The sequence below is a fragment of the Rhinatrema bivittatum genome, chromosome 1 (assembly GCF_901001135.1).
Source record: "Rhinatrema bivittatum chromosome 1, aRhiBiv1.1, whole genome shotgun sequence".
Taxonomy (NCBI): domain Eukaryota; kingdom Metazoa; phylum Chordata; class Amphibia; order Gymnophiona; family Rhinatrematidae; genus Rhinatrema; species Rhinatrema bivittatum.
In genome coordinates, this window is record NC_042615.1 from 561,272,302 (window position 1) to 561,298,282 (window position 25,981).

General features: G+C 43.3%; 1 protein-coding gene across 4 annotated transcripts in view; it reads right to left on the reverse strand.

Annotated features, from left to right (window-relative positions):
* Window positions 1-25,704, reverse strand: part of KIF27 (kinesin family member 27) — a 342,610-nt gene extending 316,906 nt beyond the window's left edge. For 3 of the 4 annotated variants that reach the window (XM_029616884.1, XM_029616868.1, XM_029616894.1), the window contains exons 1-2: window positions 25,055-25,192; window positions 18,993-19,381 (exon numbers count right to left, since the gene is read on the reverse strand). In XM_029616884.1, the coding sequence (XP_029472744.1) occupies window positions 18,993-19,290 (298 nt within the window). In that variant the 5' untranslated portion in view covers window positions 19,291-19,381; window positions 25,055-25,192. Of the gene's footprint in view, window positions 1-18,992; window positions 19,382-25,054; window positions 25,193-25,398 lie in introns of those variants that run through there. The other variant, XM_029616875.1, reaches the window with a different exon arrangement.
* Between the last annotated feature and the right edge of the window lie 277 nt (window positions 25,705-25,981).

Here is a 25,981-nt window from a genome sequence, read left to right on the forward strand (position 1 = left end):
CAACTTCGACAATGAAGGGACGGTTTAGATCCGGATGACGTAAACATGGACTGGAACATAAGGCTTTCTTCATGGCGTGGAATGCTGACTGAGCTTTGGGACTCCACACTCGGCGATCACATCCCTTCCTAGTCATGGCAGTAAGTGGAGCAGCTAAGGAGGAGTAGTTAGTGAAAAAGTTTCGATAGTAGTTTGTAAACCCAAGGAATCTTTATAGGGCGCAGAGGCCCACTGGTTGTGGCCAGTCTCAAATACCCTGGAGTTTATCATGGTCCATGGTGAAGCCATGGTTGGAAATTATGTAGCCTAGAAATGGAAGACTGGGTTGTTCAAAAATACACTTCTCTAATTTCGCATACAGATGATGGTCTCGGAGGCGCTGAAGGACTGTTTGGACGTGGGAACAATGGGACTTTAGGTCTTTGGAGAATATTAGTATATCATCCAGATATAACACAACAAAGGAGTATAATAGATCCTGCAAGATCTCATTCATTAGGCGCTGAAACACTGCAGGAGCATTGCAAAGTCCGAAGGGCATTACTACATACTCGTAGTAGCCGTATCTTGTGTTGAAGGCGGTTTTCCATATGTCTTCTGGTTGGATTCGTACAAGGTTGTACGCCCCTCGGAGATGCAATTTCGTAAAGATCTGTGCGCCCTGCAGACGATCAAACAATTCGCTAATAAGCGGCAGTGGATAGCGATCCTTACAAGTCATTGCGTTCAAGCCTCTGTAGTCTATGCAGGGCCTCAGGCTACCGTCCTTCTTCTTTACGAAGAAGAACCCGGCTCCTGCCAGGGAATTAGAGGGTCTGATGAATCCTTTATCTAAATTCTCCTTGATATACGCAGACATGGCTTGTGTTTCAAGAAGTGATAGGGGATAAGTTCTGCCCTTGGGAGGCATGGTTCCGGGTAGTAAGTCTATGGACAGTTAAATTCTTGAAGTGGTGGCAAGATATCAGCGTTTATTTTGGAGAAGACATCCTTGAAGTCTGAGTATGGAGCAGGCAGTCCAGAAAGAGTTGTAGTGTTGAGCACGATCACGGATGGAGACACTTGTCGTAGACAGCGGTTCTGACATTGAGGTGCCCACTTTGTGAGTTGTAGGGACTGCCAGTCAGTGGGCTGCATGTAACTGGAGCCAGGGAAGTCCAAGGATTACAGTGTGCGTGGATCGTCTCAGGATCAGAAAAAAGATTTCTTCGTCATGGAAGGTTCCAACGGTGAGGCGAATGGTCGTGGTATGGTGAGTAATACGACCGGGGAGGTATTCCCCCTGGATCGAGGCAATACGGAGAGGAACTGCTAGTGGTTGGGTCTGTATTTGAAGAATTTTAACGATATCTTCCATGATAAAGTTTCCACTCGCCCCAGTGTCTATGAGGGCGGTGATCGCAAAGGAACGCGTCTCTCCTAGGAGGGAGATAGGGAGCAATAGTTGAAGGCCAGAAACAGTAGCACCCAAGCTCGGGACACCCGCCGGTCTCAGGCTTTGGAGTTTCCTGGCCGCACGGGATAGGTTTGAAGAAGGTACCCAGAACCACCGCAATATAAGCAGAGGCCTGCTTTTTTGCGTCTCAGACGTTCCTCTGGGGTCAACCGACCGCGACTGATTTGCATGGGCTCCTCGGGTGGCTGAGGGTACAGTAAAGCCTTCAATGGAGGACTCGCTGTACTTGGTGGTCATGGAGTAGGTGCTTGAAGGACCCTCACCTTCTGATGACGTTGTCGGAGGCTGTAATCAATCCTACCGACCAAGGAGATCAATTCTTCCAGAGAGATGGGAATTTCACGGGCGGCCAGTTTGTCCTAAAGAGCCGGAGACAGTTCCTCGAGGTAAAGTGCCCTTAAGCAGTCTTCCTGCCAACCTAATTCAGTAGCGAGTGTTCTGAACTCTGCTGTGTACTCAGGAAGTAGATATGAGCCTTGACGGAGGTGGAGCAGGGGGTGGCCAGCAACCACTTGTTGGCCTCGGTCCTCGAAGGTCCGTCGGAAGACAGAGATGAACTTGGAGAGCTTGCGAAGGATAGCGTCAGAACACTCCCAAAGTGGGGAAGCCCATGCCAGGGCCTTCCCCTCAAGGCATGAAAGGATAAAGTTGATCTTATTGCTTCATCAGGAAAACAGCGAGGGCTGCAATAAAAACTGCATATAGCATTGGTTTATGAAGCCTCGACAAAGGGCGTATCCCCATTAAAACGGGGTGGAGCTGGGAGGGCCAGCGGTGCACAAGAGGATAGGCTTTGGGTAAGACCCCCCCCCCCGAGAGTTGGCCATGACAGATTCCTCCAATTGTATACGCATCCTCTCTACAGAAGAAGTCAATGCTTCCAAGATCCGTTGTTGCTCTTGGACACGATTAGCCAGACCGGGAATGATTTGCAAGGCAGGAGACTCCACCGAGTCCCTGGCCTTGGCAACCTGTTGGACTGGAGGTGGACACTTGGCCTGGTGCAGGACTGGTATGGCCCTCTGGTTGGACCCAGAGAGTTCCTGCCACCAGGAGGCGGAACACACAAGGAGACAGAGGCTAGCTGGAACTTCACCAATAACAGTCCGGGGTTTCTACAGGTTCAGCCCTTGGGTACCTGGACCGCCTGGACTTAGGTGGGCTTCTGGTGGTCTCCTGGAGAGGTATCAGAGCGCCACCACGAGCAAGGGTGCACGGCTGATGCAAAGTGGATGAGCTAGACCTGAACCGGAAGTTCTGGAGACCTCAGGAAGGCAACAGTTCAAGGAGGTCCTGTGGTTGAAACAGGCAGCGCCTGCAGATCTAGCCACATGGAAGCCGCAGTTGTTATCCAAGTACATTGGCCCAGTGGTCACCGGGGGGCCAGAAGAGAGTGTCCGAGAGAAGCACAAGGGCCAGAGCCAGAGCATCAGTCCAAGAGAGGTCAGCCAAAGCAGGGTCAATACCAGAATCTGTCCGTGCGTAGTTGAGGCAAGTGAGGGTCGGTTCCAGGTGGCAGGCAGTACAGTAGTCAGGCAGGCAGAGGTCAGTACCAAGAAGACAGTCCGAATAGGTACTACCTGGGAAGGACACAGGAACTGGAGACGCTGGAACAGGAGACACTGAAACAGGAGACCCTTGGAACAGAGGCAAACTACCACACCAATGGTGTCGACCCGATTGCCAAGACGAAGAGCAGAAGTTTGAGCCCTGCTTATAATACAGGGCTCAAATGACGTCATTGGGGGGCACCACGGATGAGTTTCCCGCGCTTGGCCCTTCAAATGTTTGGGAGGCAGGGGGCAGGGCTGACGCCATGAAGAACGCCGAGCCCCGATGTGAGAAGCACTGCGAGGAAGAGGGCCTCGATGGGCCTGGAGACGCCCGGGGGTGCCGTGGACAAGCAGCGCTGGCGGAGACTGCAAGTGAGGAACTGGTTGACGGGCACGCCAGGTGAGCACGTCCGGTCGCGGCACCAGCGCAGCCGGGAAGCGCAACAGCGATTTTTTGTGAACTTTAAAACCAGGGGCTAGGTCATTGATCAGGATTTTGAATAACATGACTTAGGACCAATCAGAATGGGTACAGATAAGGGTAAATGTGATTGGCTCCTTTTGATTTAAATTTGTGCTGCTGTATTTCATTAAAGCTAATTGTAGGCGATAGCCATAAACAAGTTTCATTTGTTTGTTAAAGAAACACAATTGATTGTGGTGAGTTTTGAGAGGTTTTTAGAATAAGTGGACATATCAAGTTTTTCTAATTAATTTTATTGCACAACAGGAACCGAGAAACCAGAAGGCTGACTCCCTGATACTGCTGCTTTGGTGAAACACTGGCCAGGTCATTAGAGTACTTTTCACAAATGGACATTTCATTTGAAGAAAGAATTTCACTTCACAAGGAGCCGTTAGACAGCATCAAAGCTAAGTATTGTAAATTTGAGAGACATTTATTATAAAAATCGCATGAGGATGATATTTTATTTTTTTTTATAAAAGTGTCAGTTACTTCCTGAGAGTTTATACATTTTTAAAGCTGCTGTGTCTTCGCTCTGCCTAGCTTCATAGTCGGTCCAGTGCATGAGGCATGCTTTAAGTTGAAATTTAATTCTAAAATTTCAGACCCGTGCAAGATAGTTGTTACTTTATTTGTCCTATTGTTAGCCAAAACTTATTTGTTATAAATTGATATCAAAAGTATTTTTTGATATAAGAGAGGTTAATAGTCTATCCATATAGACTATATGACTAGGCACTTTCACCTGTGAAAGATGGTTGTTTGTGGGGTTAAGATAGTATTGAAGGTATTTTAAAATCATGATTTTATGTTTACTGGAGTACCTTCATGGAGATTATGTAGATGTTTTTGCATATATCTGAGGTTCGTTGTATCTACTTGCTTTGAGGATTACACATATTTTTACTACTGTGTTCCTTTTTATTAAAGGTATATCGACAATATGGTGCAGAGATCATCATAACCAATATGCCCAGCATTTACTAAAGAGCTGAGACATACCGGATAATATTTCCAGTAAGATATATTACATGATTTTTGGGTAAATATTAACAATAAATATAGTGAATAGGTGTATATGCATTTAGGTCATTACTTACAGCACCCTAATATATACATGGGTGTTACTAACATTATGTTTCTACTCCTATTAATATATCAGCAGTGTAACCATTTTTGGTGAAAAAGAGAGTGTTAAAGAACAAGAATTATGTGTCTACAAACCTTATGACAATTACCGAGTAAGCACCACAGGTATAGCAAAACGTTTTTTTGCCACCATATTTAGATCAACACACCATTTTTGTTATGCAATGTTTTGTACATTTTAAATTGTTTGATTATCATTCCTTTCGTATTACTGTTTCATTATGATTTCTTATGATTTACAGTCATTGTGATATCTTTCACTTTTATATGTTTTATACATAATTTAGTGTTTTAGTAGCCCCTGAGGCAGCTCTATGTAGAGAGCGAAACTCGGCCAGAGTCAGGCCTGTGTCCTGTGATAAGGAATCTTTTTCACTGATCCATCTTCTTCTGGTTGCTACATTGCAAAATTGGATCAGCTTCCATTGTGTTTCTTGGGACCATCGCAGAAAGATTAAATGATTTCTTTGCGTCAGTGTTTACTGAAGATATGTTGGAGAGATACCTGTTCCAGAGAAAGTTTTCATGGAAAGTGATTCTGATCAACTGAACCAAATCACGGTGAACCTGGAAGATGTGGTAAACTGAAGAGCAGTAAATCACCTGGACTAGATGATATACACCCCAGGGTTCTGAAAAAACTAAAAAATGAAATTTCTGAACTATTAGTAAAAATTTGTAACCTATCATTAATATCATCCGATGTACCTGAAAGATTGGAAGATGGCCAACGTAACCCCTATATTTAAAAAGGGATCCAGGGGTGATCCGGAAAACTATAGACCAGTGTGCCTGACTTAAGTGCTGGGAAAAATTGTGGAAACGGTTATAAAGAATAAAATCACAAACATTTACATAGACATGGTTTGATGGGACACAGCCAACATGGATTTACCCAAGGGAAGTCTTGACTCACAAATCTCCGACATTTTTATGAAGGTGTGAATAAACATGTGGACAAAGGTGAACTGATAATTGTGGTATATTTGGATTTCCAGAAGGCGTTCGACAAAGTCCGCATGAGAGGCTTCTAAGAAAACTAAAACAACTTTGCCCTCTTCTGTTTTTTCGTGATTACCGATTAGTATTACAGACACTGATTTTTTTCGGGTTTAGACTACTGCAACGGGCTTTATCTGGGTTTAACCGAAACTGTGATCAGATCTCTTCAGTTGATCCAGAACACGGCGGCAAGGCTTCTTATGGCTACTCCCATGAGACATCACATTTCCCCCCATTATACAAAAATTGCATTGGTTACCCATCAGATTCAGAATCCAGTTTAAAATTCTCATGACAATACACTCTCTATTAAATAACTCAGATTCTATTTGGCTATGTTCTACACTAAGAGTAAATAAACCTACCAGAGAACTTAGATCTGCGGCAAAAAACTTATTAGAAATTCCATCAATTAAAAAGGCTGCTTTAAGTATTACCAGGCAAAGAGCCTTTTCAGTGGCCGGCCCCATTCTGTGGAATTCGTTGCCTGACCCCCCCTAAGACAAATTTCCAGCAGAAATGAATTCAAGAAAGTGCTAAAACCTATCTATTTACGGAAGCATTTGGGAAGATCGATCCCACTCAGTAGTCACTAGCCCAGCTTCATATATGGGTACTTAAACTTCAATTAATATCAGGAGATTACCATCTTGATAGTTATGTTTGTGTATCTCTTCTTTTCTTTCTATACTTTTATTTAAAATAATAGTAAATTATTTTAATGTTCTTCCTTTGTTATAATTTTTAAAATATTTTATTTATATTGATCATGAAGTAGATTGTATTTTTATTCTAACTTTTATTATTTTTATCTTATTTGAATTTTTATGTTACTACCATTGTAAACCACTTTGGTCAATCTTGTATTGGTAAAACGGTATATCAATATTTTAAATACATTTTAAATAAATAAAAAGTCATGGGATAAGAGGCAATGTCCTTTCATGGATTGCAAGTTGGTTAAAAGACAGGAATCAGAGAGTAGGATTAATGGTCAGCTTTCACAGTGGAGTGCCAAGGGATCTGTACTTGGACTGATGTTTTTTAATATATTTATAAATGATCTGAAAAGTGGTATAATGAATGAGGTGATCAAATTTGTGGACGACACAAAATTAATCAGAGTAGTTAAATCTCAAGCGAATTGTGATGAATTGCAGGAGGACCTTGTAAGACTAGAAGATTGGGCTTCCAAATGACAAATGAAGTTTAATGTGGACAAGTGCAAAGTGATGCATATAGGGAAAAATAATCCTTGCTGTAGTTACACAATGTTAGGTTCTATCTTAGGAGTTACCACCCAGGAAAGAGATCTAGGCAACATAGTGAATAATACATTGAAATAGTGAGCCTAGTGTGCTGTGGCAATCAAAAAAGCAAACAGAATGTTAGGAATTATTAAGAAGGGAATGGAAAATAAAATGGAAGATGTCATAATACCTCTGTTTTGCTCCATGGTGAGACCGCACCTTGAATACTTTATGCAATTCTGGTCACCGCATCTCAAAAAGGATTTAGCTGCACTGGAGAAAGTGCAGAAAAGGGCGACCAAAATGATATAGAGCATGGAACGGCTGCCCTATAAGGAAAAGCTAAAGAAGTTAGGGCTGTTCAATTTGGAGAAGAAACAACTGAGGGGGGATAGAAGTCTACAAAATCATGAAAAGACTTGAACAAGTTAATGTAAATTGGTTATTTACTCTCTCAGATAATAGAAGGACCAGGGAGCACTCCTTGAAGTTAGCAAGTAGCTTATTTAAAACAAATCTAAGAAAATCCTTTTTCACTCAGTGTATAGATAAACTCTGGAATTCAATGCCAGGGGATGTGATTTCAGCAGTTAGTGTTACTGGTTTTAAGTTACTGGGCTAAGTTCCTAGAGGTTAAATCCATAAACTGCTATTATGATAATTAATAAGCAATAGTAGCTTGGGATCTATTTAATATTTGGGTACTTGCCAGGTACATATGACTTGGATTGGCCAATGTTGGAAACAGGATACTGGGCTTGATGGACACTACTTGGTCTGACTCAATATGTCATTTCTTATGTTATTATATACAACCTTCTAATCTTTTCCTTATTATATCAAGGAACGTCCATTTCCTGACTGCAGATCATGAGTCTGAGCTACAGAATCCTGATTTAAATTGCCCACAATTTTCAAATGCATGTCTAAGCTACAAACCCTTGACCCCCAAAGGTTATGATTTCACAAATCAGCTGAAGCTCAGGGCTCAATCAACATCCAATATTTTACTGCTAATATGAAATTCAATAAGGCTGGGTTTGGTTGAGGAGGGGAGAAATCAGAGAAGTAATTTTCAAAATAACAGAAAAATCATTTTCCAATTTAATTCATACTTACACTTTGAACCTTGAAAACAGCCAAAAAATATTTCCTTCTTATAATGTATCTTTTTTTTTTTTTTTTTGTAACTACAGCCATTTTTTTCTTTTATCAACCCAGCAGTTTCATCCTTTATCTGGTTTTTTTTCCAGCTCAACTGGAACCGGTGCTGGTATTCTGGCACCATAAGCCTTCATTCATAATTACCCAGGAATTTTTCTCCTCTTTTAACAGAGCTGCTCCAGTGCTCCCAGTCTAGTCATTGGCCAGAAACCAGGCATCAGGGCTCCTTCTGGAACCCTGTATCATGGGTTCTAGAATCCAGCCACTAGGTATCACCCTTAACAATGATCATGACTCACTCTATCACCCTTAGGGCTATGAATGTTGTATCCACAACATCCCCTAGGACTTCTCAACCCAATGTGCAGAAGCCCTGATTTGGGAATCGAACCAGGGACCATCTGCATGGAAGTGCACAACACTTGCTACTGAGCCACCAGGCTGACCCATATAATGAGAAATTACTACTTACCTGATAATTTCCTTTTCTTTAGTATAGGCAGGTGGATCCAGAACAAGTGGGTTATACACCTCTACCAGCAGATGGAGACAGAGCAAAGCTGATACCACAGTATATATACCCTTGCAGTGACATCAGCCTGCCAGTATTCTCTGCAAAAGCCAACTGTGGACAGACTAACAAAACTCGATCAATAACAGATAACCATTCCATCACTTAGTCAACAGGAAACACTGAGTTCAGACAAAGAATAAATGAACACTACTCTAGAAACTGGATTAACACTTACCAGTAACCCCTGGAAATATGCAGCTATGCAGGAGGCCAATAGCACAACCCAACGGCAGCCAAGGGTGGGAAGATGGATCCACCTGTCTATACTAAAGAAAAGGAAATTATCAAGAGAGTATTAATTTCTCATTTCTTAGCATTTAGACAGGTGGATCCAGAACAAGTGGAATGTACCAAAGCTACTCCCGAACAGGGCAGGAGGCTGTCTGCAGTCCAGTGAAAACCACACATGCAAAGGCTGCATCTCCCAGGCCTGCACATCCAGACGATAATACCTGGAAAAGGTATGTAAGGAGGATCACGTCACAGCTCGGCAAATATTAATGGGAGACAACAATCTAACTTCCGCCTATGACAATGACTGAACCCTAATAGAATGAGCCCTAAACTGACTAAGCAACGGCTGTTCAGCATCAACATACGCGGCCGTGACTACCTCCTTAATCCAGCGAGGTATTGTAGCTCACGAAGCCAGCTTGCCCTGTTTTTTTTCCTCCGTGGAGGACAAACAAGCGATCCATCTTCCACAAAGGCTTAGAAACCTCCAGATACCTCATAATTCTTTTGACATCCAAGGGTCGCAACAGGCAATATTCCTCTGCATCTCTTTTCCTATCCAGAGATGGCAGGGAAATGAATTTTCACTTGAATCAGTCCGAGATCACTTTTGGCAAATAGGAAGGAACAGTACACAGCTGTATCACTCCAGGAGTCACTCAAAGGAATGGCTCCTGGCAAGACTTCTTTGCGCAGAACAAATTGCCACAAGAAACACCATTTTCAAGATCAATAACCACAAGGAAAGGTCATGCATCAGTCGAAAGGTAGGGCCTGCTAAGAAATACAAAACCAGATTAAGACTCTACAAGGGCAGTGGTAACCAGAAGGGAGGCAAAGATGTTTCACACCTTTCAAGAAATGGACCACATCTGGATGAGCTGACAAGAGTCCACCCTTCACCTGACTCTTGAAACAGGCAAGAGTCGCTACCTGTACCTTCAAGGAATTAAGGACCAACCCTTTATTCAATCCATCCTGCAAAAAGTCCAAAATGAGCAGGATCTTAACTGAATGAGAAAGAACCCCTCAATCTTCAACCAAGCCTCAAACACTCGCCAAACCCACACATAGGCTAAGGAAGTGGAGAACTTTCTCGCCCGCAGCAAGGTGGCAAACATCGCAGTAGAATATCCACGCTTCAGCAAGCAAGCACTCTCAAGGGCCAAACTGTAAGACAAAATAGAGTCATATCTTCATGACGAACAGGCTCCTGCTGCAGCAGGTCCCTGTGCGCTGGAAGCCAAAGGGGGTTTCTGCCAGGAGCCTTCATAGATCTGCATACCATGGTCTCCTGGGCCAATCTGGAGACCACCAAAAACACCATCCCCCTGTAACCCTCAATCTTCTGGACTACTTTGCTCAACATGGGCCACGGGGCGATGGCATACAGCAGCTCACCCTCCGGCCACTTCTGCAAGAGGGCATCGATTCCCAAGGACTTGGGATTTCTCTTGTGACTGAAGAAACATGAAACCTTTGCACTGTGAGAGGTTGTTAAAAATCTGATGTCGAATGGGTGGAGCAATCAGATAGGAGTTAGGAATGTTAGGTTATACTCCTGTAGAGGGGAGGAGTTAGCAATCTGTATGAGCTGGCTCCTGTGGAAGGAGTAGATAACAATCTGTAAAGGTATAGACTGCGGAGGAAGCAATCTAATATGAATCTGTAGCTGAAGACTCCTGATGGAAAGGAGTAGCAATCTGTTATTAGCGGAGTGCTTGGAGAGGACACTCAGCTATAGAGGAATGTAGATAGGTGGGTCCTTGGGATGATGCAGATGACAGCGCCCCCAGGAGAATATCCTGAGAGGGGCCACCGGCTAGGCTTGGGTATGGAGACAGACACAGATAGTTCTTTCATTAGACAGGTTAGTAGAACCACCAGATGTGACAGTAGTGAGATGATATGCCTGGCAGGGCTAAAGTCCCTCAGGTACTGGAACAGCGATCCCAGGGTTGAGCTGTAGAGAGACCTTAGATAGTGAGTAGACAGGGTATGCAGTGTACATAGCCAGGACTAGATGACAACTCGCATAAGGTCTTAATGAAGCTCAGTAGCTGGAAAGGGTTAGGCCCTCGAGGAGCCAGTACCTGGTTCCAGGGAAAGCTCTAAAAGCGCGATGGTAACTCACAATTGTCTGTATCTGCGATAGCTTCCAGGCAGTAGAGATTCTTCAGTGTATTCAGGAACATAGGCCCTCAAGGAGCGAGTACTGGTTCCTATCTGCAATCTGAAATAAAGAAAAGAGCGAGGTCCCCGAGGAGCGGGTACCCCTGGTAAATCCGAGGAGGCAGAGTAGCTTGGACGAATCCTTGCGAGTTCGTTCCTTGCTAACTCGATACACTAGCGAATACTGAGACCTTTTATGTGGGAAGCGGATGATGTCATCTCGGGGGACGACCCCGAGGTTCGCACCCTTGCTGGTACATCAATGGGAGCGCGCACGTGCCCCCTACGTCATCAGGAACATGGCGGATGCACAGCATCGTGCCGGTCCGGGGACGCCGGAGAAAGACGGCAAGAAGACGCCGCGGCAGCTAGCTGTCCATCAGGCCTGGAGGAAGTCGCCACAGAGGTAAGGAGGGCGGAGTGATGGCGTTGAGCAGCGACGGACGCAACAGTAGTCACTATTAGATTCAGATATGGAAGGCCCCAGCAATTCACTATTTATTTATTTAAAAATTTTTCTATACCGTCTTTAAGTTAAATACCTTCACAACGGTTTACAGAAGGGCACGATAAAGAGAAATATGGGTGGTATAGATTACAAATTACTCGTGTGCCATCATAGTACGGTAACAATGTAAAATAATAAACTAGGTGTGTAAATTAAACCTGATTGTTAGGAACAAATTAGGCAGTTTGATTTTAACATTAATATGCTTATGTAGGTTACTAAAAACTTCTAGCTTGGTGCATCCTTATCGCTCAACTATTTTTCTTCTTTTCTTTATCTTTATAAAATGCTTGTTTAAAAAGCCAGGTTTTCAGATTAGTTTTGAATAATTTCAGATTTGTCTGTAGTCTTATTTCGAGTGGCATGGTATTCCAAAGTACAGGACCAGCCAGTGACAGTGCTCTTTCCCTTACTTGCGTGAGATGTGCTGATTTGACAGAGGGGACAGTTAGTAGAGCTTTATTTGCAGATCTCAGGTTTCTTTGTGGTACATGCACGCGCAGTGCCGTGTTAAGCCAGTCGGCTTTATCATCGTGGATTAGTTTATGGATTATACAAAGTGCTTTATATTGTATTCTTTGTTCAGTTGGAAGCCAGTGGAGTTCAGCAAGTGTTCCTGTAATATGGTCACTCTTTTTTTTGCCTGTCAAAACTCTGGCAGCGGAATTTTGCAATATTTGCAGAGGCCGAAATCAGCTGAAATGCCTCATTTGACACTTCCCATTCTCCTGGATCCAATATTTCTGCTGAGAAAGTCTGCTCTTACATAGTCTTTTCCTGCAATGTGCGAAGCTGAGATCTCCTAAAGATGCACTTCTGCCATTCCATAAGCTGGGCTATTTCCTACGATACTTACTGGCTCTTGGTTCCTCCCTGATTGAAGTAAGCCATTATCATTGCACTGTCCAGAGTATTCAGACCGCTCGACCTTGCAATCGGTGCAAGCATGCCAACTGGACCACATGGGCTTCCAGGCAATCGATATTCCAGAGACTCATCTGGACTCCAGCACCCTTGCACTGTCAGCTCCTGACAGTGAGCCCCCCCAACCCTGGAGGCTAGCATCTGTTGTGAATAACAGCCAGTCCGGTGAGCTTAGTGAAACTCCTTTTCTCAGAAGAACTGCCTATAATCACCACTGCAGGTGCGTGCAGACCTCCATTGGCAAGTGAAGCCTTTTTGTATAGTCCTCAGACTGAGGGCTCCAATGAGACAGCAAGAAGCCATGAAGAGGACACAAATGCGCTCTCGCCCATGGCACCACTTCCAGGGTCACCACCATCAATCCGAGTACCTGTAGATAGGACCACAATGTTGGCTGTATTGTGTTCTTCAACAGATGCACCTATGCTATCAACTTCTGAATGCGACCCTTCAGCAGGAAAAACCTGCCCTGTTTTGTGTCGAATTGAACACTGAGATACTCCAGCGACTGAGATGGCTGAAGACTACTCTTGTAAAACAAAATGGAAGACGGTCAAGCATAACCAAGGCAAACCAAACAAAAACAAGACCATGTATCATGGAAAGAAGTTCCTTTATTAGTATGATGAAATAAGTTGCCCGACTCTGGCAGTGTTTCGCCTAATCGGCTGCAGAGGCTTCACTATTTTTATATTGTATTAATATTATACAGTTGTTCTTGTGTGTGTCAGTACAGCAAAATAAAGAGTAGTAAAGGATATTTTAACTTATCGAACATCTTTACTTCTTTGTTGTGCTGTTTAATATGAATTAAGATAAATGGTTCGATATATTTAAAAGAAATTTACTTAAAGAACTAAAGGTGTTTGATAAGTTAAAATAGCCTTTACTATTCTTTATTTTGCTGTACTGACTTATTTCATTGTACTAATAAAGGAACTTCTTTCCACGATACACGGTCTTGTTTTTGTTTGGTTTGCCTTTGTGAAGACTACTCTTGGCCAGGTTCACCACCCAACCGAGCTCCTGCAACAAGGAGATCACCTTGCACGACACCGGGAGGCTCTCTTCCAGAGTCTTAGCCTGAATCAACCAGTCGTCCAAGTACAAGTGTTCTAGAAGCCCATCCTCTCAACCCTGCTGCCACTACCACCATAACCTTGAAAAAAGTTCTGGGCGCTGTGGCCAGACCAAAAGGCAGCACTTGAAACTAATAATGACACCCCAAAATTGCGAATCGCAGAAAACGATGCTCTAGCCGGATGGGAATATGCAGGTACGTCTCAGACAGATCCAATGATGTCAAACTCCATGGCCATTATCATTGATTATAAGGTTTCCATGCAAAAATGAATCACTTGCAAATGATGATTGACCCCTTTGAGATCCAGGATGGGATGAAAAGAGCCCTCCTTCTTGGGCACAACAAAATAAATGGGAATATCGGTCCACATTTTCTTGAGAAGTGGGCACTGGAACCACAGCCTTCAGACTGAGGAGCCTTGACAATGGACACTCCACTGCCTACCTCTTCTGTGGGGAGTGGCAGGGAGACATCATGAACACATCCCAAGGAACACTGCAAAACTCCAGCGCATATCCATCTCGTATCACCTCCAGGACTCACTGGTCTGACATGATTTCAACCCACCTCTGATAAAAGAAAGGCAAACCCCTATCTCCTATTCCCAGGGATGGGTCAGCACATCTTCACTGGGAGGCTTGGGGGGTTCGACTACCCAAGCCTGTGCCCCATCTGGGCTGTCTGGGATGAAAGAACAGAGACCTACCAAAACGTCGAGTCTTCTGAAAGGCCGCTCCTCTGTAAGGTCAAAAATGCTTGTATCCCCTAGCACGACCTCACATGTTAAAGGAGTGTGGCGTCTGCTTCTTATCCTCCAGTAACTAAGGAACCGGGGACTCACCCCACTTATTGGCCATTTTCTCCCAAACAAGAGCGAGTCTTTAAAGGGCAACTTCGTAAGATTAGATTTTGAGGTCGCTCACTTCTCAACCATAACTGAAGCCTGGCCGCTATTACCGAAGCCACTCCTCTGGCTGAGGTCCGGACCAAATCGCAGCCCGCATCCACCAAAAAGGCAGCTGCTGGTTCCATCACTGCCCTGGAATTCACACCAGATTCATCAACCTCCTGAGAGAGAAGTAAACAAGAGCGAGCCACCAGGGAACAATAAGAAACTATCTGCAAAGTCATAGCCACTGCTTCAAATGCCTGCTTAAGAATAGTCTCAAACCTCCTATCGTGCACATCCTTCAAGGCCGCTCCACCCTCTACGGCAGCGCTTCTCAACCAGTGTGTCGCCAAGCACCGGCAGGTGTGTCGCGTGCTCCCGGTCTCTTCCACTGCTCTTCCTTCCCTGCTGCCACTGCCGCCGAGCTAACAGCAAGTTAAAGCCCAATGGGAACGGCAGCGTTGTTAGAGGAAGCTGTGGCACCCATGGCTGGCCTTTTCTTCTTCCCACGCCTGCCCGGGAACAGGAAGTGATACACAGTGCAGTGCGCGGGAAGGAGAAAGAGCCGTGCCGCGTGGAAAAGTAGCGGCGGCAGCAGCAGCAGTATCAGCCCCCGAGCAATCAAAGCAGCCGGCAAAGGAGACAGCAGTATAAGCCTCCCATGGCCGATGCGATTCTTCTTTCTTGGCCTGCAGGGGCTGGAGAACGCTGCTGCAGCTACCATTTGTGCTCGGGTGGGGAGGGAGGAAGTGACAGAGAGAAGACAGCCAGCCTGTGAGAGAATGTGTGTGTGATTGAGAGCATGTGTGTAAGTGTGTGATTGAGAGCATGTGTGTAAGTGTGTGAGAGAGAGCATGTGTGTGATTGAGAGAAACTGGTCAGAGAGGTGATATGTGCATATGTGAGAGACAAAATAGTGACTGGTCAGGGAGATGACTGGAGTGTGTGTGAGAGAGTGGTCATGGAGGTGACATGTGTGAGTGAGTGTGAGAGAGAGAGAGAGAAAGAGAGAAAAAGCATGGAAGTGAGAAATCTGGGATTGTGAGAAAGCATGGGAGTAAGAGGTCTGGTGTTGTGGGGGTGTGTGTGAAAGAAAGCATGGGACTGAGAAGCCTGTATATGTGAGAGAGAGCATGGGAGTGGGAAGCCTGTGTGTGTGTGCATGCATGAGAGAGAGACTGGTTGGTAAGGTGACAGTGTGTGAGAGAGAAAGACTGGGGTGTATGTATGTGAAAAAGTGAATAAGGGAATGAGAAGCCTGTGCATGTGGAGAGAGTGAGCATGGGAGTGAGAAACCTGGGTGTGTTGGAGTGTGAGAGATACAGTATGGGAGTGAGAAGCCTGTATATGTAAGATAGAATACGGGAGTGGGAAGCCTGTGTGTGTGTGTGTGTGTGTGTGTGTGTGTATGGCATGAGAGAAACTGTTCAGGAAAGTGACTGGTGTGTGTATCAAAGACTGGTTGGGAGATGATTGGTGTGTGAGAGACAGAAACTGGTCATGGGAGTGTGACTGGTATGGTGTGTGTGAGAGAGACAGAGAGACTGGTCATGGGCCCTAAGGAAGAGGACCATGAGTATAGAGCTTAGCCACTACTGCTGCTTTTGGTGTGTGCTACGACCTGCATGGAAGAGGACAGGAGTAGGAGAGCTGCTGGAGGGGTAAGTAAAGGTGGCTTTTTAAGTTTATCTTTCTTGATTGACTGCCATTTTAATTATTTAATATTATGTGATGTGTCTGCTTTTTTGAAATATTTTATTGGTGTCTGGAGAATTTTTAATAGTCTTTATGAGTTTTTAATTGTTGGATGTTATTCTGTTGATAGCTGTTTTGAAACATTTATTCTGCTTATTAGTATAGCTTTACAATTATTTCTGTGTGGGGATCTATAGCTGCTTGCTAGTTCTTTTTTCCTAATAGGAGGTGTATTGGTGTTTAGGGCCTGATTTAATATTTGTGTAGTGTTGCCTTTTCATAGATAGGGTTGCTCCTGTTTGAGTGTATTCCATAATACAGGTGTAACTGTGTGCGGATTAGTTTATGTGCATTACTACAGATCCTGGGAGTATGTTAGGTCGGTTCTGTGTGTATTACTGAGGTGAGATATTTTACTAGCAAGTAAGCGTTTGTATCGGTCTTATTTGTTGTGTTTTCTCAAGAGGACATGCATTGGTGGTAAACTGCTGTCTTTTCATAAGTAGGGCTATTGAGCCTGGTAGTAGAAGGAGTTTGAGTTGCTGTTACTGAGATGACACCAGAACCAGAATATCTTTTTTGTAGGGTGAGTTGTATGGAGAATGTCATAATTCTGCTTTACATCCATTATTGTGGCTCAGAGGGGGTTCCCGTGGATACAAAAACTGTACTTTTACATCTAGCCCCATGACGATCATGGATTCAGTGTGTCATGCATGTGAGAACCATCTGTCAGGTGAGTCCCGACAGAAAAAAGGTTGAGAACCACTGCTCTACGGGGATAGTCATCCCCTTTGTGACGACATCCACAAGGGATTCCACTTTTGGAAAACATAACGGCTCTGATGCAACTGGATCTAGGGGGCACAGTCCTTCCAAGACTTGTCCCCCTTTGAAATTAGCTTCTGGGGCACCCCACTCAAGATCAATCAATGCTTGAAAGGCCTCCATAATGGAAAAAACAAGAGGCTTTACACAAAGAAATCAAAATGGGATCTTTCTTTGGTTCAAACATGGATTCAGCCCCAGGGACTTCCAGCATCTTCAATGTCTGGGAAATAGAGTTGGTAACTCATCACTATGAAAGAATCGCAACACAGTCCTATATTGTTCCAATCCCGGAGGAATTTCCCCATCCTCCAGGGAGTAAAGATTGGCTTCATCATCCGTACCATCCAGGTCCCTAAAGGGAAGATCAGCCACCGACACTTAACCGCAGCACCAGGCATGCAAGAGGTCACCACCTGCGCCTCTGACCTGGCAAGATTGGTCAGGGCCAAGGACTGCGCCTGAAGAAAGGACTGCAATCCTTGAAAAAATTCCACCCAAGAAAAGGCAGAAGGATCTATGCCAAAACCAGGAGACACCTGTCCTGTGCCCACTGAACTACCTTCCCCCACTGACAAACCAGTTAAGGGAGTTCAAAACTCATGCGCCCCCTTCTGACACGTCTATACTCAAGCACCGTATCAGGCTGGGAAGAACTGGGCTTAGTAAAATCAGATGAAAGCAATTCTCTCTGAGCCTCCAAGCACTGCTGGCACAAGTTAGAGGGAATGCCAGGCTGAGATGCCCGAATATGACAAGCAGTACAGAGGGTAAGGTGCTTAGGTTTCTTAGCTATATGCCATCAGTCTGTCAGTATGCTTAACAGGCAACTGAAAGATGTGCATCCAGCTGTACTCATGCTGCCAAAAATAGGTGTCCAAATTTTAATTATACAGACTGGTGCCTCGATGAGCGCCCAAAACCTGAGTGCTCTCAATGCCGCTCAGATTGTGCAGATAGATAAGTGTGCGCCTCAATTAGACACCACTACCAATTGGACGCCCAAATAGGCATCCAACTAAGCATCCAAAAACTGGGCGCAGACCTGGACACACAGCCGGATGCACCTGCACAAACAGACGATCCTGAAGAGGGCAGCCTAAAGCGCAGGAAGAAACGTGTGAAAAAGGCGACCGTGGCCTACCACACAGCGCACAGTGATAAGCCTAAGAGGGGGCTTAGCCTAAAAAGGCTGCTCAACCTACCAGGCTGCCCACATCCCCTAAACTCCCTCAGAGGCATGAATGGAACGTTGGATCGGCGCACCAAGCATGGAGACCGGAGGAAGGAGGAATCCCTACAAAACCAACCCTCCTTCTCTGTTCTCTGGTTTGTTTTTTTTTTGGGGGGGGGGGGTTCTGCTTTACCCGAGTTCAGCCCATCCCAGCTGAGTACAGAGTCAGTCTCCGGCTGTGGGGAGAGAGGGCATATACCGGTCACCGCTGCGCTCGGTTTCCTGCACCCGCTTGCCTTTCGGTTGTCTTTTACAGCTAAGTCCATGCCGGCTGAAAACCAGCTACCAGACCAAGGCACTCATCTGAGGGAAAATCCAGTATATATCATCATCTCAGAAATTCTCAACTGAGAGAGGGACCATATGGTATCACCACAGGAGAGTGGAGCAAATTAATATTCTTTCTTCTTTTCTCCTTCTGAAAAGTTTAAGAAATCCCCAGTAGGGAGATGCACGTCCACCATCTGCTGGAGACGGAGAATACTGGCGGGCTGATGTCACTGCACGGGTATATATTACTGTGATGTCAGCTTTGCTCCGCCTCCATCTGCTGGTAGAGGTGCATAACTCACTTGTTCTGTCAGATAAGAGCAAGAAGCGCACTACATGCCTCTCAAACACAGTAAAGAAAATGGAATGGTAGGTGATGTCATGAGATCAACACCTTTTACTCTACTGAATGGCTCCATAGCTGAACATCTTGTTGACCAGTTGATTTTGACAATCCCAGCCCTGTTTTACAATATTCAGTCATTTCAGGTTACTAAATAGGTATTCAGTAAAAGCAAAAGAACATATGCCAAAACATACCCACATGGCCTCCTCCTATTGTGTAAGTCTTGCCAGATCCAGTCTGCCCATAGGCAAAAACTGTAGCATTATATCCTTCAATCAGAGAGACTACGAGAGGCTTAATGCAGTTTGTATAAACATCGTCCTGGGAAGACTTATTGCCAAAAATAAAATCAAATGTGAAGACGCGGTCTTTCCCGATGACAACTTGCTGAGTGTTGGGAATTACACGTACACACACTTGGTGACTATGGAGAATTTCTCTGGACAACAGAGGTCTCAACCTCACTGCAACCTTCACTGGAATCTCTTCCATCGCTGCTTCCCGAGATTTTCCTTTTCTCTAGCTGGTATCAAAAAAAACTCCACTGAGAAACTTTCCTTCTGTCTTCATAGTATGTTCGCTCCTAAAGACAACAAAAAGCATCATTTCTCCAAATCTTTTTGAACATCATTAACTGAAGCTAACATCAATGCCTGCAGATTGTGAGCTAGGCCATTTGCACTGAGTGGGCTTATCAGGCTAAAACCTAATACAAATACCAGCATTTAAAGAAATTGGGCAAAATGTTTTTGATAATTCAGTTGCTAGTAAAAACAAATTCTTTAAGATTTTGAATCCTGATCTTCAGTCATTCCAACCATAATGAAACAAAAGTAAACCAGGAAACTGCTCTGCTCATCCTCTTGCAGGCATACTGCTTATGAAAACCGTGAATACAGAACGAGCAACTGGAAAGTAAAATCAGAGAAATATTATTTAAAATTGTTTGTGGTCAAAATAAAAAGGGACTTTTTTTTACTATAAGACAGTGCAAAAATATTATAAACAATGGTAAATTTCTAAATAAAAAATAAAGTATCAAATCAGGGCCAGCAACAACATCTGCCTTCCATTTCAGCTGCATGAGGGAAAGGGGAAGCAATATGCTGCAGTTCAAAAAGGTTCCAGGTTGGTAACCTGGCAAAAAATCACCACTAACTCTATGAAATATCAGGACAAAAGAGAAAAGTGACTGAAAAATAATACCAAAAGAGGAAGCAACAAAATGGGGTACATTCATATTTTGAAAAAAAAACAAAACTATAGCTTGTAACTAGCACTCAATGAAAAGTACACAGAACAAGCAGTATCACTCACCCTGATCATTTAAAAATGTTGTTGCTAATGTACAATTTTATTTTAAATTCTTTAAGCAGCTCCTTCACAAAGCCCCTGAATTCATGAAAGAAATTATGTCAACAACAGTCACAAAGTACAATCTAACATATCTTCTTTTTTCATACGGTTACAGCATAATTGAGTTCCCAATAAGGTCAGGGTGGCAAGGTATCAATTCCACAATTAAACAAAAGCAAAAGACATTCAAGAATCAGTTTCCACCTAAACCTTATGACTTAGGCTGTGCAACAAGGCATATCAAGGCAACAGTGTAGAGTTATAAAGCACAAATATATTAATTTTATTCTTGTGATTTTTGTAATATGAAGAAGATTAATCATTTTACAAGTCAAGCAGGATTCGTCTAATGTCATTTCCTCTCTCTTTTAAAGGTACTAGAAGATAGCATTTCATTGAGCAGCTGTGTACAAGATGGTAGTATCCACCAGCTATGAGCATCTTGTAAGACAGTGAAGAAGATACATGCTGCATGATAACAACTTCTTGATGCAGAGATAAGTTTATAATCTTTAAACGCAGTGCTAGGTTGGATAATTGAGCACTTTTTTTGCAAATTATTTTTGTTGAACTTGTGTTCTTAGAGACAAGACATTTGTGAGTCTCCAAAGATAGATATTTGTTTTTATACTGCATCACTGAAAAAATGAAATAGAAAGAACAATGAAAACTGTGGACCGGTGATTATAACTCTCCACTGTTGCCTTGATATGCCTTGTTGGCACAGATGAGCTCAGTGCATTTTGATATGAGGGTCCATAATAGCATAATAGCATGTTGCACAGCCTAAGTCATAAGATGTAAGTGGAAACTGGTTTGTGAATATCTTGTCTTTGTATAATTAAGGTATTAATTCCACCATATCATAAGCTCTCATGCTCAGTTAAAAAGTCAAGAAAGAACCGCCCTTGGTTCATGTTATTTCACAGTGACTCATGCTTCAGATCTTATAATTGAATCTAGTTAAAAAAAACAAAAACAAGAAGATCCAGACTAGGTTATCTAGCTAGCTGGCTGACATAGCACAAATGACATCCAAATAGCAAGAACCAATCATATTCATGTGAGGTAATTTGTGACTCTGGACAGCATGAGACTCTCCTGCTGCTTCCAGGAGATCAAAAGAATTGCAAGTGAACTGTTTAAAGAATTTCAAGAAAAATGAGTTGGAAGTAAGTTTAATAACAATGGCTGTTAACATTTGGATGGACTTGAACAGGTTAATGTAAATCGGTTTTTTACTCTCTCAGATAACAGAAGGACTAGGGGGCACTCAATGAAGTTAGCAAGTAGCTCATTTAAAACAAATTGAAGAAAATTCTTTTTCACTCAGCACATAGTTAAACTCTGGAATTCATTGCCAGAGGATGTTATGGCAGTTATTGTAACTGGGTTTAAAAAAGGTTTGGATGAGTTCCTAAAGGAAAAATCCATAAATTGCTATTAATCAATAAGGAATAGTAGTTTGAAATCTATTTAATGTTTGGGTACTTCCCAGGTACTTGTGACTTGGATTGGCCGCTGCTGAAAACAGGATACTGGGCTTGATTTTCCCTTGGTCTGACCCAATATGGCATATCTTATGTTCTTATGGATTTTTGTAAAAGCATAACTGAGAGAGCAAATGCGCACATAAGTTACACCAGTTTTCAATGCAAAAGTATACGTATACGTTCCCTTTTGAAAATTATTCCACCGAAACCACCTACACACTAAATTGTGTGCAGAAATTTTTCAGAAATTTTATATGCATACTTTTGAAACAAATCGAAGAAAATTCTTTTTCACTCAGCACATAGTTAAACTCTGGAATTTGTTGCCAGGGGATGTGGTTAGTGCAGTTAGTGTAGCTGGGTTCAAAAAAGGTTTGGATAAGTTCTTGGAGGAGAAGTCCATTAACTGATATTAATCAAGTTTACTTAGGGAATGGCCACTGCTATTAATTGCATCAGTAGCATGGGATCTTCTTAGTGTTTGGGTTCTTGCCAGGTTCTTATGGCCTGGTTTGGCCTCTGTTGGAAACAGGATGCTGGACTTGATGGACCTTTAGTCTGACCCAGCATGGCAATTTCTTACGTTCTTATGCAAAAAGTATATGCAGATGTGCAAACCCCCTCCCCAATCCTGCTCTGCCTCCATTCACTTCAGGTAAACTTATGCACAGACATGACATAAACATGTAAGTTTACCCACATATCAGGCAGGCAGTTATGTAAAAGGCCATTTTTGTGTGTAAATACTGTTTTACTTGAAGTCCCTTTGAAAATTACCCTCTTTATATGTGCTTTTAAAATCCTGTGCAATAGATAAAAGAAACAGCTTATTTGCAAGGAATATGGCAAGTGCTACTAATTTAAAGGAAACATGCCCTAATATAAATACATAATAGTTGTTCATTACAAAAAGTTTTATTTTTATTGATAATGTCATTGTGGTGGTGTCGGGGGAGGCATTTCTAAAACATCTAAAGTGAAAACCAAGAGTTAAATATGGAAACTTCTTCCTGTACTACTGACTATGAGAATCACCTCGAGAAGTGCTGGATTACCCATTATCTATCTATATGTAGGAAGTATAACACACAAACACACAGGAGGCACTAGCAACACTCCAAAAATTGTCCACACAAATGAGAAGGGAGGTGCAAAAAATATATATAGTCCACAATTATTGTAGAAAAAAAAGTGATAGTTCTTTTTAATTTTTCATCAATAAAGAACTGCTCATCCAAAGCTCATTATAATGTAATACAGTTCTCAATGAGGTCCCCCACTTTCGGGCAGATAGTACAGTGCGCTCCGATGGAGCGCACTGTTAACCCTCTATTGGACGTGCGTTTTCGACGCACTAGCATTACCCCTTATTCAGTAAGGGACCGAAAACACGCGTCCAAACCCCCCCGAACCTAATAGCGCCCGCAACATGCAAATGCATGTTGATGGCCCTATTAGGTAGTCCCACGCGATTCAGAAAACAAAATGTGCAGCCAAGCCGCACATTTTGCTTTCATAAATTAGTGCCTACCCAAAGGTAGGCGCTAATTTCTTCGGCACAGAAAAGCAGCAAAAACTGCTTTTCTGTGCACCCTCCAACTTAATATCATGGCGATTTTAAGTCGGAGGTCCCGAAAGTTTCCAAAAGTAAAAAAAAATAAATTTGAAGTCGGCCTGCGGCTCTCGGGTCGAATACCGGACGCTCAATTTTGCCGGCTTCCAGTTTCCGAGCCCGTGGCTGACAGCGGGCTCAAGAACAGACGCTGGCAAAATTGAGCGTCGGCTGTCAAACCCGATGACAGCTGCCGCTCCAGTCCAAAAGGAGGCACTAGGGACGCGCGTGTCCCTAGCGCCTCCTTTTGCCTGTTTTTACTGCCGGGCCTAATTTGAATAGTGAATTGCGCACACAGGAGCGGACTTTACTGTATCAGCTCGTTTGTTAATAGTCCATATCTAGAACCAGGGAGAGTATAACACACACCATTTAGAAAAATGTTAATTTAACTCAATGTGAGTTTTTCAGGCCATTTTAGTTTGCCTCTTAGCACAGCTTTGTGATGTCATTAACACTAGGAAACAGATCATATCCAATTGGTCAGACATGGTCCATTGAATATTAAAGTTCAATTCCAAAAAAAAAAAAGTCTGTGATGTTTCTTGAAAGTGCTCAAATAAAAGTATTTCATTTGATAGTCAGCAAAGATATATGGCCTAAAAAATTATTTAGCCTCTACGTTTACTTTAACAAAAATAAAACAAATGTAAACTTTTGAAGTTCAACAGTCCCGTTGTACAACTATTTTAATACACAAAGCAACAGCTTATGGATGGCATTAGAGGACTATGTCTAGGTACACAGAAAGGCACAAAGCAAACAGCAGAGGCAAAACAAGAAAGTGTTTTAAGCACAACCTGGAGTGTTACCTGGAGTGTTACTACACTTACATAACATCCTGCAATAAAGAAAAGATGTACTTTTTAAAATAAATACTTAAGGATTGCTACTTCAAAAAGCAAACAGAAGTTAGTGTTAATTCCAGAAGATAAATGCTTTGCAAGATAGCACTATATGTGATTTGGGCAACGTACAAGATCCCTGGAAACAAGGGTTGCCACAGAGATTCCCTTTTGTTTACAGTAGCCTTTATATGCAAGCCCTGAATGCCTGCTACTCTAGTCAAACACGAAGGACTGAGGCTCTCTGAAGCTATCTAGTTTACATTAACTTTGAACTATTGTATTTTTTAGTTTTTGCTCAACTGGACAGCAGCAGGCTGAGAACCAAGGAAGCCAGAGCAGAAATCCCGTTTCTCCCGATGATGCTTCCTGTTAACTCGGGCACGTCATTGCCCTCTCCATTGCCTCTGAAGCAGTGTCCTATTAACTCTACCTACTCTTGTAACTTGCCTTGATTTTAAAAGACAAGTAATTAAATCTAACATCCAAATGTCACAATTAAAAGCTTAGGAGAGGTTATAGCACATCGTGATATTAATAAACACTGCTCTGCTACTGGTAAACCATGCCTTGAGATTTGCTAATTGAACACTGCAGGATTTCATGGCTCCAAGACTCTCAATCATTTCAGATGAAATAGTAGCACATAATAGGGTGCACACTCACAACATTTCATGCCCTGTCAATCCATCAAGAGGTTGTAACCATGGGCAAATAGCTGTCACAAAGTTTGAGGCCATCAAATGTGTTCTTGTTACATTAAAACTGCAAAGTCCTCCTGCTCCCTTGGATTTTAAAACTTTGGCCTTGTGCATAACTTTGTCCGAGGTGGGGGGGGAAGAAGTGTGAAAGGGAAAGAAGGAGCAGAAGCACTGAAAAGGGACTAAAAGGGAGAGAAAGTGTCAGTGGATTGGACGGAGAAGTCAGGAAAGGAAGAGAGCAACTCTTACCTTGACAGTTGATAAAAGGCTGCGCAGACATGTTTAAAAAGAGGATATGTCCAGGTAAGCAGCTACCGCTACTATTATTTCTACTCTAAGCTTCTTTTCTAAAGTGCTACAAGACACGCACAGAGGGGACAATCTGGTAACGGCTCATAAAATCTCTTTACACTTTTTAATCCCGCGACAAGTCCCGCTCCCCCGCCCCACCAAAAAATATCACACTTCATTATGTGGAAAAGTAACAGTTTAAAAAAAAAAAAAAAAAACCCACAACAAACTATTTTAATTGCATAAGATGTCATTTTTCTTCGCCAGAAATCTTAAGAGTTTAAAAGATAATATTATCCCACCTCTTGCTGGAGCGGAACACAAAACCATTCACATGACGCGGGGGGGGGGGGTGCGGGGAGAGCGCCTTGCAGGAGCAGCAGCACCCGGTAGCGCTCCCCTCACCTCCTCGGTAAGTATCTATTTACCGTCGGTATGCATAGAGATAAACGGAGGGTTATGGGAGCGAGGTCAAGCAGTGTGGGGACACGCTGCGTCCCTCTCTCTTTCTGTCTCTGCTGAAGCTGCTCGTGGTATTATTAATATTATTATTGTTATTACTATTGCCACCGCCGCTGCTGCTGCTTCCTCTCTTTTGTTTTCATGCCGTCGCCTGGCAACGAAGGAACGTTGCAAACCTTCCGGCCCTGCAGGGAGAGTAGAGAGCAGGGATGTAGCTTCCCGGAACTCGCGCGCCGCCTGCTGGGCCGTACGCAGCGCTCCCGGGCCGAGGAGCGCACGCGCACGGCACGTGGCATTCGCTTCTGCTCCTCGGGCTTCTTGCGAGCTGTGAGGGGGCATTGTTTTACGCTAATTGGGCCTATCGGACTGACGATGTAGGCTCAATGAAGCCAAACTAGGAAAAATGTCAGATATTTTTGTTTT